Source organism: Podarcis muralis, chromosome 1, assembly GCF_964188315.1.
Source record: "Podarcis muralis chromosome 1, rPodMur119.hap1.1, whole genome shotgun sequence".
In the NCBI taxonomy this organism is placed as follows: Eukaryota; Metazoa; Chordata; class Lepidosauria; order Squamata; family Lacertidae; genus Podarcis; species Podarcis muralis.
The window spans coordinates 10554768-10567785 of record NC_135655.1 but is presented as its reverse complement, the minus strand read 5'-3'; the positions used below and the strand labels follow the sequence as shown (position 1 = coordinate 10567785).

At 45.5% G+C, this 13018-nt stretch overlaps 1 protein-coding gene across 4 annotated transcripts in view; it reads left to right on the top strand.

Moving 5' to 3' along the window:
- The first annotated feature begins 4051 nt into the window (after positions 1-4051).
- PPP2R5E (protein phosphatase 2 regulatory subunit B'epsilon) overlaps positions 4052-13018 on the top strand; it is a 91029-nt gene continuing 82062 nt past the window's right edge. For 2 of the 4 annotated variants that reach the window (XM_028741480.2, XM_028741306.2), the window contains exons 1-2: positions 4052-4152; positions 6809-6911. In XM_028741480.2, the coding sequence (XP_028597313.1) occupies positions 6823-6911 (89 nt within the window). In that variant the 5' untranslated portion in view covers positions 4052-4152; positions 6809-6822. Of the gene's footprint in view, positions 4153-4249; positions 4269-6808; positions 6912-13018 lie in introns of those variants that run through there. The other 2 variants (XM_028741637.2, XM_028741390.2) reach the window with 2 other exon arrangements.

Sequence of the window (13018 nt, the reverse complement as noted above, 5' to 3'; positions counted from 1 at the left end):
AAAGCCTTACCGAAATCAAGGCACACTACGTTCCTGAATCCTGTTTTCACAGTGGCCAAGGTAGGAAACGCACAAACGGGACCTGAGCAGAAGAATGCTCTCCCCTCCTGGGGTTCCAGGAACTGGTACTTTCTCTTCTCTCACAACTCCTCATGTTGTAAATCTCTTCTTAGAGTCACCTCTATGGACGCAGTTCCCATAGTAGCTTGAATGGTCAGGGATAGTAGGCGCCTGTGCTTCCAAGCAAGGACCAAGGAGACCCTTAATGGCGGCAGTGGGTGGGGGAACTGATGCTACGGCACCTGCCTTAGACACTAAAGGTAAAGGGACCCCTGGCCATTAGGTCCAGTCGTGACTGACTCTGGGGTTGCAGCGCTCATCTCGCTTTATTGGTTGAGGGAGCCGGCGTGCAGCTTCCGGGTCATGTGGCCAGCATGACTAAGCCGCTTCTGGCGAACCAGAGCAGCACACAGAAATGCCGTTTACCTTCCCGCTGGAGCGGTACCTATTTATCTACTTGCACTTTGACGTGCTTTCGAACTACTAGGTTGGCTGGAGCTGGGACCGAGCAACGGGAGCTCACCCCGTCGCGGAGATTCGAACCGCCGACCTTCTGATCGGCAAGTCCTAGGCTCTGTGGTTTAACCCACAGCGCCACCCGTGTCCCTAACAGGCAAATGATCAGCAAATGCTGATCACTAGTGCCTCAGACACTAGTGATCAGGAAATGCTTTGGGGTGTGTGAAGCTAGGCCAGCTCAAACTTTGGTCCCCAGCTGGTGTTGGGACCACAACTCCCACTGATCCTACTAGCTAGCGACGATGGGAGTTGTAGTCCAACGAGAGCTGGAAGGCCACAGGTTAGCCACCCACTGAAATCAGAGGGATGTTGTATGTGTCCAGTTCTTAACACCCTCCATATATCAGAAAGGAAGCCTTGTGAGCTAGGCCAGCTACTTCTTCCAAGTCTGTTTGATTCGCTCCACTCCTTTGTCTAACACCAGCCTACGTTCCAAGTTCAGCAACCACAATGTAGTACCACCCGTTACAGCGTGTAAGCCCTAGCGGTTTTCTAGGGAAATAAGGAAACAAAAAGTCGGCAGCGCTAGTCCTGTTAAGATCCCCTAAATCCCTACAAGATCTGTACATAGTAACATGAAGTTTGGTTGTAACATGCCGAGTTATGCATAAACTATGCAGGCCTGCACATAGTTTCGTTGTGGGTTTTGCAAATATTTAAAGTGGCTTCGCAAAACAGCCCGGGTCAAAATCACAAGCTCATTCATCTTCTTCTTTCTAGCCCTACCTGTTCTCACTGCATGCCTGTGTGTTACGTAAGAAACAGCTCACAAATTATCCAGGAAGAATGGGCGCTTTTGATTTGTGAAGAGTTAGCTATTATGATACAGGCAACATTCTCAGTAGGTTGACTCCCCCTTCACCACCAGTGTTGGACTAAGAATTGCTGTTTTTCAGCCTGACCTACCTCACTGGGTTGTTGTGAGAACACAATGGGGAGGGGGAGAAACCACATGGAGGCAAGGTGGGTTATAAATGTAATAATAAATGAAAGTGGAAATCCTGTAGGCTGGAGAGAAGAAAGACTATTTCCTTCCCCTCTCCAATGTGTACAGTCAGCATCATTCTCACTGAATGCACAATGTGACCGTATTTTGTCCATCACCTAAAATCCTCTACATGAGTGTTCTGGGCACCACAACTGTTGCAAATTGGTTCATAATACAAAATCCATGCGATGACAACCAAAACCAAAACCCATGCACAATGCCTGCTGGAGATGTTACATGCTCTAGCAATAGCTGCAGTCATAGTCATTTTAGATGGCAATATTCTTAGTGATGCACTCATAATTCAGTGATTAACCGTCTAGGTTCCTGCTCAGTCTGAAATAACTGAATACAACAATTCTGAACTGGGATCTCCCACAAAACTAATCTTAAGTTTTTTTGTGATGTAGATTTTATGTTTAAGTTGCTTCATAGATAGATAGATAGATAGATAGATAGATATAGATATAGATATAGATATGCAGGTTTTGGTGTCCTCGGGTATCATCCCGTGTAAAAGTTGGGGTGTCTAGGCGACGTTTCGACGAGGTCTCACTCGTCATCTTCAGGCTGGTGCTTTCGGCTTCTTGTTACTGGAACAGGCTCTGTTCCAGTAACAAGAAGCCGAAAGCACCAGCCTGAAGATGACGAGTGAGACCTCGTCGAAACGTCGCCTAGACACCCCAACTTTTACACGGGATGATACCCGAGGACACCAAAACCTGCATTCCTGTACCCGTGAAAATCTACGAAAGCAGATATAGATATATAGATATATAGAAGGTATATATATGGATGCTTTAGATGAGATTCCTGCATTGCAAGGCGTTGGACTAGATGGCCCTTGGGTTCCTTCCAACTCAATGATATTGAATGCTATTGTTTTATTGAATTTAGGAACTTAATTGATGAAGGGTGGTTTAAAAATGGATTAAGTAAAGAAAGTGTCTGTGCCATTAAGAATTTAAGTGACTGGATCTTACCATTTTAGATAACCGGATCATATACCATAACTTTAGCTATGAAGCCAACATATACAATAAAAAGTACAGGATATTTTATGAATAATTCACTCTGAAAATATCACCTAAAACCTAGCTACACATAAATGGTGTTCTCTTCCAAAAGCAGTTGTAGCAATGCATTTTTCAAATGAAGGCCACAAAGCAATAACCATTGTGAGAGTTTGCATATATTCATGAACTCAGCTGTGCTTTTTGGGTTGGGTGATCACCTCTGTGCTACAGATAAAACAAAATCAATCAGGGAGGTGCTTTTTTTTTTTTTGTAATCCTAAAGGCCACCCAATATGCTAAAGGCAGGATTAAGTATCAAGATTCCTTAAAACCCCAGTCTCCTAGGGTGGCATTCAACTAAGTTGTACTCAGAAACTGAGTAACTGAAATTAACAAACCTAACCCCATTTGCATTTATTTCTGCTTTGAGTATAACTTAATTCAATACCACCCCTACATCAGATGGCACTATCTAAAAGGCAATAAAGACAGGGCTGGACAGATTTAGAACTTGTTAATTCAGTTTGGCCACAACAGAAGTGTAAAACTATTGTGATTAATTGCAGTCAGTTATACTTTTTAACATAATAATAACAGTGCATTTCTCTTTAAAAATGAAAGGGGGTGGGAAATATGAACATGTAGCTTAATGAAAACTTATTCCAACTTGTCAGTGACATTTCTTTATATGCCTCATCAAAATCTATTAACAATCCAACAGGCACTGAATAGCTTTGAATATAGGAAGTGCCATTCTTAAATTAACGCCTGCAATTAGCTGTTGGAGGCTCAGTGTTCTTAATGCCATCATGCCACTACACAGCATTTGGCATTTTGAAGACTGTAGAAGTGACTGGTACACATTACAAAACATACAAGCTACCTTATGAAGGCAAGGGTCTCTTATGGTAGACTCAAATAACATCAATAAGAACCATTAAGTCTGCCTTATCCCAGAATTTTGCTGTTGCAAAAGTGGGCATAAAATACTGCAGATTTTTAGTTGTCAGAATAAGGCTTTCCAGTTTGTCGTTGGGTTTTTTTAAAGTACAAGTCCTGTTGAAGGATGGAAATTTGGCACCAAAGCAACATTTTAGGCAGCTGACAATTTCTGGGATTTTTCCAGTCCTTTTCACAGGAGTTTAGTGGCACCATGGCAGGTCAAAATCTGGTTGACAGGCTGTTAAGTCCTCCATGGGGAGTGGATTCAGGTTCAACGGACAGGGCAAAATTTTACTTTTTATGCTTGTGATTCCAGCTCAAGTGAAAATAATAATTCAGCACAGTGGTCGTATTTCAGTTCAACTCCCAGAACGGAAGTAATAAGAAAGCACAGCGAATGACAAGTAAGCAGGACATCTTCTGTCGATTTTTGAACTCAAAAGGAACCTTTAGGGAGGTGGCTATCTCACACGTTGGAGGGAGGGAGGCAGGAAAGGGCAGAACTCTGGACTCAAGTGTATTCTGAAGCAGTTGGCGATGACAGTTGGGACAGAAGAGAAAGCATTCTGAAGAAAGCATCACGGAGAAGAGCTGGAAACAAGGGGAAGGGAGGAAAATGAGCAGAGAGTGAGTGTTGGGAAGGGGTGAGGAACGGAAAAGTGAGCCCAAAGGGAATAAGCAAGGAATGAAGGAAATGGAATAAAAGGAAGCAGGCACAAAATGACAAGACAGAGACACACGAGGCAAGATATGCAACTGAATGAAATGACAGCCCAGTTCTTTGCCGAAAAGCAATTCTGGACGCTAGTGATTTTGCAGAGCGGAAGCGACGGTTTGATTATATTTTTGCTGCCAGTTGCTTCTCAGCTGAGAACTGCTCCCTCCTGCTGCTTTTCAGCAAACAAGCAACAAACAAACAAACAACCCAGGCCACCAGAGTTTTCTTAAACATGGTTGTGTATAAAAGTGCGGTTGTTTCACTTCAGAAAGGCATTTTTTTACTCCACCAGTTTCTAACCGAAAGCAGATCGATGCTGGGTCTGGCCTCAAACTCCACGATTCTTTTAGCAGTGGCAACTATGTATTCACTTCACATTAAAAGCTTATTTCAGTGTGTTTTTAACCAGTGTGCCGTGGCACCCTGGGGTGCCTTGAATGGTGGTCAGGGGTGCCGCGGGCAACTAACTAGCCTCTGTCCCTCTTTCCTCCCCTCCCTCCTCTTATGCCCCTCACACCTCTGCCTCCCAAAGACTTGTGTGGCTGTCTGTTGCAGCAGCCCTGGTCCAGTATACCTGAAGGAGTGTCTCCACCCCCATCGTTCTACCCGGACACTGAGGTCCAGCGCTGAGGGCCTTCTGGCGGTTCCCTCCCTGTGAGAAGCTAAGTTACAGGGAACCAGGCAGAGGGCCTTCTCGGTAGTGGCACCTGCCCTGTGGAACGCCCTCCCACCAGATGTCAAAGAGATAAAACAACTACCTGACATTTCGAAGACATCTGAAGGCAGCCCTGTTTAGGGAAGCTTTTAATGTTTAACAGACCAATGCATTTTAATACTTTGTTGGAAGCCGCCCAGAGTGGCTGGGGAAATCCAGCCAGATGGGCTGGGTATAAATTATTATTATTATTATTATTATTATTATTATTATTATTATTACAACCTCCCCAGGAAAATGGTGCCTCTGGGGCTGGCCAAGGGGTGCTGGTTGCCAGGAGCTGAGGTGGCCTCAGCTGAGTTAGCAAGCAAATGGGTGAAGGAGCCCAGCCAGCCAGGACACCAACCCTTGCTGTTAGGAATGGACAGATTAGTGGGAGGCCGGGCAGGCAGTCACTGCGCTGGCCTTTCTTCTGCTTGCTGCGTGCAAGGCCTGCCTGGGAGCCAAGTACGTGGTCCTGAAGGAGAGCCTTTCCGCCATGCAGGCCTAGCAGTGCCCACTGCTGCCTCCAAGGTAAGGTGCTGGCCTCACGTCCACCTTTGGCCAGTCTCCATCGGGCCATTAAGGTTGGGGGCATCCTCTTCCCAGACGCCTGTGGGGCACCCCTATTTCCTTAATTAACTGTAGATCTCCCACATACAGTGCTTCAACCACAGAAGCAAAGCGCCACAGAAAAGCATTGGCTATGATGTTCTGTTCTTATAGTTTGTAACATATTTGTAACGCTTTAAGAGAGATGCTGCGAATCTCCCAGTAGTCTTTTTTCTTCAAAAAATGTAAATCAGTACAGAAATGATCTCAATACATGAAATATTAAACCAAAATGAAATGCATAACTGGCCCAAACATTAAAAAATAGGAAGGGAAGTCCCAATTCCTGCAAAAACCTTAAAGTAGTCTTAGATGAGATATTGACCACATACCTACTGGTAGAAATAAGCAGTTGGCTCAGACATTAGGAGCATACACGCAGAACACTTATGACTGTATTCTAAGAACTGGACTTGCAAATGAACACTTAAGTGATGAATATCTCTCTTCCATTTTCAAGTTCACCCTGTGCCAATCTTACATAAAAATTGATTAGAAGCTGCACCATATTCCCATTAATATACTTTTGTGGGGAAAGGCTCCCCTTTTGCTTTCCTGATTGTGAATTCAACACCATGGATAAAAGTATTAAGGGCTTTGTAGAGTTTTGTGAGCTTTTATTCTATATGACACAGAATATATGTCACAAATGAGGTCACAAATCCCAGAAAACACAAGTAGATGCTGGCAAGGCACATATATAGACTCAGCTTGGGATATTTTGATTGGTAGGCACTCAAATCCCTCTCAATTATTTTTTTAAAAGGGAATTATCTTGACAAATATCTTAAAGATCCCTCTAACGATCATAACTGAAACATGAGTACTTGCGATTTGTTGAATTTTGAACAAGGGCATTTCCAAAAGATCTATATATTCTTCAAATATATTCAGTGGGACTGTCTATGCTAAAGGGTAGTTGTGCAGCTTCACAGTCATATCAGCAGAAGACAACAATGAGCTGCATCATACTCTTGAGTAGACCAACTGAATTCAATGGAGATAAGTCATGATTAACTGAGATCCCTCAAAATCAATGGGTCTTCTCAGACAATGACTTTCTAATTCAAGAGGACTAAGATACCTCAGGATATAGAAAAGCCATTATACATTATCACAATTATTTTTATGTAAACCCAGATGTAAATTAAGCGTACAATTGCAACACTTAAGCTGCTGCTGTTTGCAAATATGGCCATGAGGTGTACATTAGTTACATTACATAGTTAAAGACATTCTGACCTTTCTCAAAAATACAGAGAAGCAAGAATTCATGGGAAATGTCCAAGAAAGAAAAGGAAAGCTGACCAATAAGAAAAGGAAGCTAGGAGAAAGTTTGCTGATTGGAAGAAAAAGTACAATGTAAGTCTAATTTCAACACTGCTGCAACTCCCCATACTGCTCCAGTTAAGGAAATCCGTTCCACTTAAAAAATTTTAGATCAGGAACTGTGGGTCAAATGCACATGCAGTTGCATGTAAAGTGGATGATGTGCCCATTTTTCATGCTTTCCTTGGAATGCAAGTTCTCTTGCCCATTCCCATACACATACTGGCAAAACTAGTCATGTTTGTATAACCTTGTAAAAGCATAAGCTGAGTTTGCTCAGGGTAATTTTGCTTCTGTGATACATAAAAACGCAGTCACCAGCAGTTCAGTTGAGACATAGCAAACCATAGTTTGTGCTAATCATAGTATAGAACTGAAACTATGTTTTGAACTTCCAGCATACAAACCATGGTTTTAGAGCTGCATTCCTACTTTAATTTTCCATCCTGTAAGCACCTAGCATTGTAAATTCATGAGGTCACTGGTGCCTCTATGGGTCAACAACCAAAGCAACTGCTGTATCAATTATTTGCCAGTTCAGACAGCATGCCAAACCTCAGTTTGTAAAATCATTATTTACAAGCTCAATTCAAAATATGGTTTTTAACTCTGGTTTACTGGCTTACTGTAAACTGATTTGCCAATGCATATACTACATCAAATAGGGTTGCTATATTTCAAACAGCGAAAATTCAGACGGATAAGTTGTTGGTGGCAACCCTACATCAAATCTTGGCTAAGCTTCCTTTGTTGTGATGTTTGAATTCACAGAAACCTTAAATATGAACTAGAAGTGATAATGGTGAATTGAACTACGTCAACACCAGAACCCTTGGTGCACTTTTGGTTCTATTATAAAACTCTTTCCACATATACTTTTAGACATATTGTGAATAATAGCACAGTAAATTCATTGTGGCTGCAATCCCAGAATCACATGAATTCATTCCTAACAGATTCTTCTTGAGCTTTTTCTGGATGGCTTGCTCTTCGGACAAGCAGGCCTTATAGTTTGGAAGCTTCCCCTTTCTAGTTTAACCCCACTACTTCTTATGTTGTGGATAAACAAGTGTCACCCCCCTTTTTACATGCTTTATTTTTAATAAAGTGCACATGCCACCTCTTTTTAGATGAAAACATTCTCAGTTCCTTTCCAGCCCCTTAATCACTTTTTTAAAGTTCCCCTGAATTTTCCAAATTACCACTACCTTCTCGATGCCAGCGGAAGTTATTTTCAGCCAGCTGCCAAAAATAGTGTAGCTGCATGATCCTCAGAGAGGAAAAATGTGTCAGAAAATGGATTGAGGATTGCAATGACACTTGGGACTTCGAGGTCAGAATGATAAGACCACAAGAAACCCCTTGCTGGATTTGAGCCAGGGGTCAACACTGCTGCCAACAGTGGTCAGTTAGGAAGTCCACAAGCAGGACACAACTGAAGGCATTTCAGCCCTTTATTTTAGTTGGTTGCTATGTCCCACCCCTTTCCCACTCTCAAGATGATATACCGTATTTTTCGCTCTATGACGCACTTTTTCCCTCCTAAAAAGTAAGGGGAAATGTGTGTGTGCCTTATGGAGCGAATGCAGGCTGCATGGCTATCCCAAAGCCAGAACAGCTAGAGGGAGCGCTGCATCTATCTTCATCTTTACTTAACATGTACTATCTTCAACTGAAATCTGCCTCACACAGTGTTGCTGGGCAGGGATTCTTAGCCAGAACAGTATGTCCCAAACACTACAGTTGTCAGGTGTTCATTCTTTCAACAGTTGATCTGTATTTTGTAAAAGCCATCTCTAGTGGCTTTTAGCAGAATATCACTGAATGTTGAAAGCCAAGAGCAACTGTAATTTCTATTAGTAAACACAGATATCATTATGTATTAAATAGTCAAAAGATATTCAAGCCACTACACACACACACACACACACACACACACACACACACACACACAGTTTCTTGGAAAGCAGTTGTGCTCTACTTTAATTGCAGTGTTTCACAATCTTGGGTGCTTTATAATACCATTCATAGTCATACACACATAAATAAAGGTGGCATATTTAAAATGACTGAAAACAAGAACCACCTTAATTACTGCGTAGCTTCCAGTGCTCAAATCTCTTAAGTTGTAATAGTCTGGAAAAAAAGTTACAGGGAACGTTTTAGAGAAAATGATTAAGGGTCACCACCTAAGCCCAGAGAACTAGCCATGTTTGATGCTTTAATAATAACAATAATTTATTATTTGTACCCCGCCCATCTGGCTGGGTTTCCCCAGCCACTCTGGGTGGCTTCCATAGAAACCATAAAACACTAAAATATCATACATTAAAAACTTCTGAATGTCAGGTAGTTGTTTATTGTTTTGACATCTGATGGGAGGGCGTTCCACAGGGCGGGTGCCACTACCAAGAAGGCCCTCTGCCTGGTTCCCTGTAGCTTTGCTTCTCGCAATGAGGGAACCGCCAGAAGGCCCTCGGCGCTGGACCACAGTGTCCGGGCAGAACGATGGGGGTGGAGACGCTCCTTCAGGTATACTGGGCCGAGGCCGTTTAGGGCTTTAAAGGTCAACACCAGCACTTTGAATTGTGCTTGGAAACGTACTGGGAGCCAATGTAGGTCTTTCAAGACCGGTGTTATGTGGTCTCAGCGGCCGCCCCCAGTCACCAGTCTAGCTGCCGCATTCTGGATTAGTTGTAGTTTCCGAGTCACCTTCAAAGGTAGCCCCACGTAGAGCGCATTGCAGTAGTCCAATCAGGAGATAACTAGAGCATGCACCACTCTGGCGAGACAGTCCGCAGGCAGGTAGGGTCTCAGCCTGCGTACCAGGTGGAGTTGGTAGACAGCTACCCTGGATACAGAATTGACCTGCGCCTCCATGGACAGCTGTGAGTCCAAAATTACTCCCAGGCTGCGCACCTGGTCCTTCAGGGGCACAGTTACCCTATTCAGGACCAGGGAGTCCTCCACACCAGCCCGCCCCCTGTCCCCCCAAAACAGTACTTCTGTCTTGTCAGGATTCAACTTCAATCCATTAGCCACCATCCATCCTCCAACCGCCTCCAGGCACTCACACAGGACCTTCACCACCTTCACTGTTCTGATTTGAAAGAGAGGTAGAGCTGGGTATCATCTGCATATTGATGGACACCCAGTCCAAACCCCCTGATGATCTCTCCCAGCAGCTTCATATAGATGTTAAAAAGCATGGGGGAGAGGACGGAACCCTGAGGCACCCCACAAGTGAGGGCCCAGGGGTCTGAAGACTCATCCCCCAACACCACTTTCTGAACACGGCCCAGGAGGAAGGAGCGAAACCACTGTATAACAGTGCCCCCAGCTCCCAACCCCTCTAGACGGTCCAGAAGGATGTTATGGTCGATTGTATCAAAGGCCGCTGAGAGATCCAGCAGAACCAGGAAACAACTCTCACCTTTGTCCCTAGCTCGCCGGAGATCATCAACCAGTGCGACCAAGGCAGTTTCAGTCCCATGATGAGGCCTGAACCCCGATTGGAAGGGATCCAAATGGTCCGCATCCTCCAGGTGTGCCTGGAGTTGTTCAGCAACCACGCGCTCAATCACCTTGCCCAAGAATGGAAGATTTGAGACTGGGCGATAGTTAGCCATACTGGCCGGGTCTAAAGATGGTTTTTTAAGAAGCGGTTTAATGACCGCCTCTTTCAGCGGATCTGGGAATGTTCCCTCACAGAGGGAAGCATTCACCACCCCGCAGAGCCCATCGCCCAGCCCTTCCCGGCTTGCTTTTATTAGCCAGGATGGGCAAGGATCAAGGAGACAGGTGGTTGGTTTCACGCGTCCAAGCAGCCTGTCCACATCCTCGGGGGTAACGGATTGAAATTGATTCCATGCAACTTGACCAGACAGGGCTCTAGCACTCTCCCACCCCAGCCCTGCTCCCACGGTGGTGTCTAGCTCCTTCCAAATATGAGTGATTATATCGTCAAAAAACTTTGCAAAATCGTTGCAGGAGATCTTTGGGTCTTTACAAGGCCCCGGTGGTAAAGGTGGTTCCGTTAAATTGTGGACCACCTGAAAGAGTCTCCTGCTACTATTTTCTGCAGATGCAATAGAGCAGTGTTTCCCAACCTTGTGCCTCCAGCTGTTTTTGAACTACAACTCCCATCATCCCTGACTAGCAAGACCAGTGGCAAGGGATGGTGGGAATTGTAGTCCAAAAACAGCTGGAGGCACAAGGTTGGGAAACACTGCAATAGAGGCCACTTGGTAGGCTCGACGTTGAGCTCTAACCTGTGTCAGATTCGGAGTGAGTTTTCTGCCACCGACGCTCTAGCCGTCTCAGCAATTGTTTCGTTGCCCTCAGCTCCGAAGAAAACCACGGGACTGTCCGGGCTCCATGCAATCAGAGAGGGCGTTTCGGAGCCAGACAGTCGATAGCCCTGGTTAACTCCGCATTCCAGCAGGCCACCAGGGAATCAGCTGAAAGGCCATCAACATGGGATAAAGCATCCCCTACCACTCTCTGGAAACCATTTGGATCCATTAAATGGCGGGGGCGGACCATCCGAATTGGTCCCACCTCCCTGCAGAGGGGAAGGGTCGCGGAGAAGTCCAGTTGCACCAGGAAGTGATCTGACCATGGCACTTCTTTGGTTTCACTTTTACTTAGTGTCAGATCACCCACGTCACTAGAGGTGAATACCAGGTCTAAGGCATGTCCATGACTATGAGTTGGGCCCAACTTATTCAGGGACAGCCCCATGGAGGCCATGCTTTCCACGGAGTCCCGAGCGGCCCCTTGTAAGGTTGTGTCGGCGTGGATGTTAAAATCCCCTAGGACAACCAAACTAGGTGTCTCCAGGAGAACATTCGCCACGACCTGAAGCAGCTTGGACAGGGAATCCTTGGTGCAGTGGGGATGTCAGTACACCAAAAGGAATCCTGTACTGCCCCTATTGCCCAACTTCCAGAACATGCACTCAGAAAATTGGGTCTTCCCAGTAGGAAGCCTGATGCAAGCTAATGACTTCCTAAAAATCACTGCAACCCCCCTCCCCGCCCACATGACCTGGGTTGCTGTGCGTAAGAGAAACCTGGTGGGCAAGCAGCGGCAAGGACAGGCCCATCTGCTTCCTCCAACCAGGTCTCTGTCACACATGCCAGGTCAAATCCTCCAACCACAATCAGGTCGTGGATGGCAGTGGTTTTATTCATAATTGACCTGGCATTACACAGCAACACCTTCAGGTCATGTGGGTTTCCCCTGTTGATTCCAGTATCCATCCGGTCAAGGCCAGACCTGGAGGCAGGGATACAACGACTCAAACAACGACTAAACCTGCCTCCTCGGTAATGACATGGTCTGGTCTTAGCGTAACTCCTCCTCCTGCCCATGATCACCGAGATCGGATGTCCCAGTGCTTCCCCCCCTGTGGAATTTGTCCCAGCCATCGTGTTGGCTGGGGCCCCACTCCCAGGCAGCCCTGATCCCGCCCCTTAAAAACAAAACACAAACTATACAGAACCAATAAAACAACAAAAAACAAAAACAGAACAATTATACTAAAATTAATCCCCAACCAAATATCCATCCCACCCACCCACCCCCAACAAAGGAAAAAAGAAATACAAATTTAAATTGCCACCGACTGCTTGAGGACATTTTAAAACACATTAACCACTTGGAACAGGGAAGCAATCGCAGAACACTTCCCAACTTCCCCAAAAGTTTGTTCCAAATAAGGGCCTGGGCCATGCCCCCTGGGCCAGATTGGAAAAGGCCCTGGAAGGGAGCAGGCCCTGCAGTCCTCCCCACAGCCGATGGTCCAAGGCCTCACCGCAGCAGGAGTCCCTTTATAGCTGGGAGAGAGGGCCTGGGCCACGCCCCCTGGGCCAGTTGGAAAAGGCCCTGGAAGGGAGCAGGCCCTGCAGTCCTCACCATAGCCGGTGGTCCAAGGCCTCACCGCAGCAGGAGTCCCTTTATAGCTGGGAGAGAGGGCCTGGGCCACTTGGAAAAAGGCCCTGGAAGGGAGCAGGCCCTGCAGTCCTCACCCAGCCGATGGTTCAAGGCCTCACCCTTGATGCTTTAGTTTAAAGCATCAAGTTAGATGGTAAATGACCAACTAATTTATTATTGTATGAGCTTCTGTGGACCAGAGT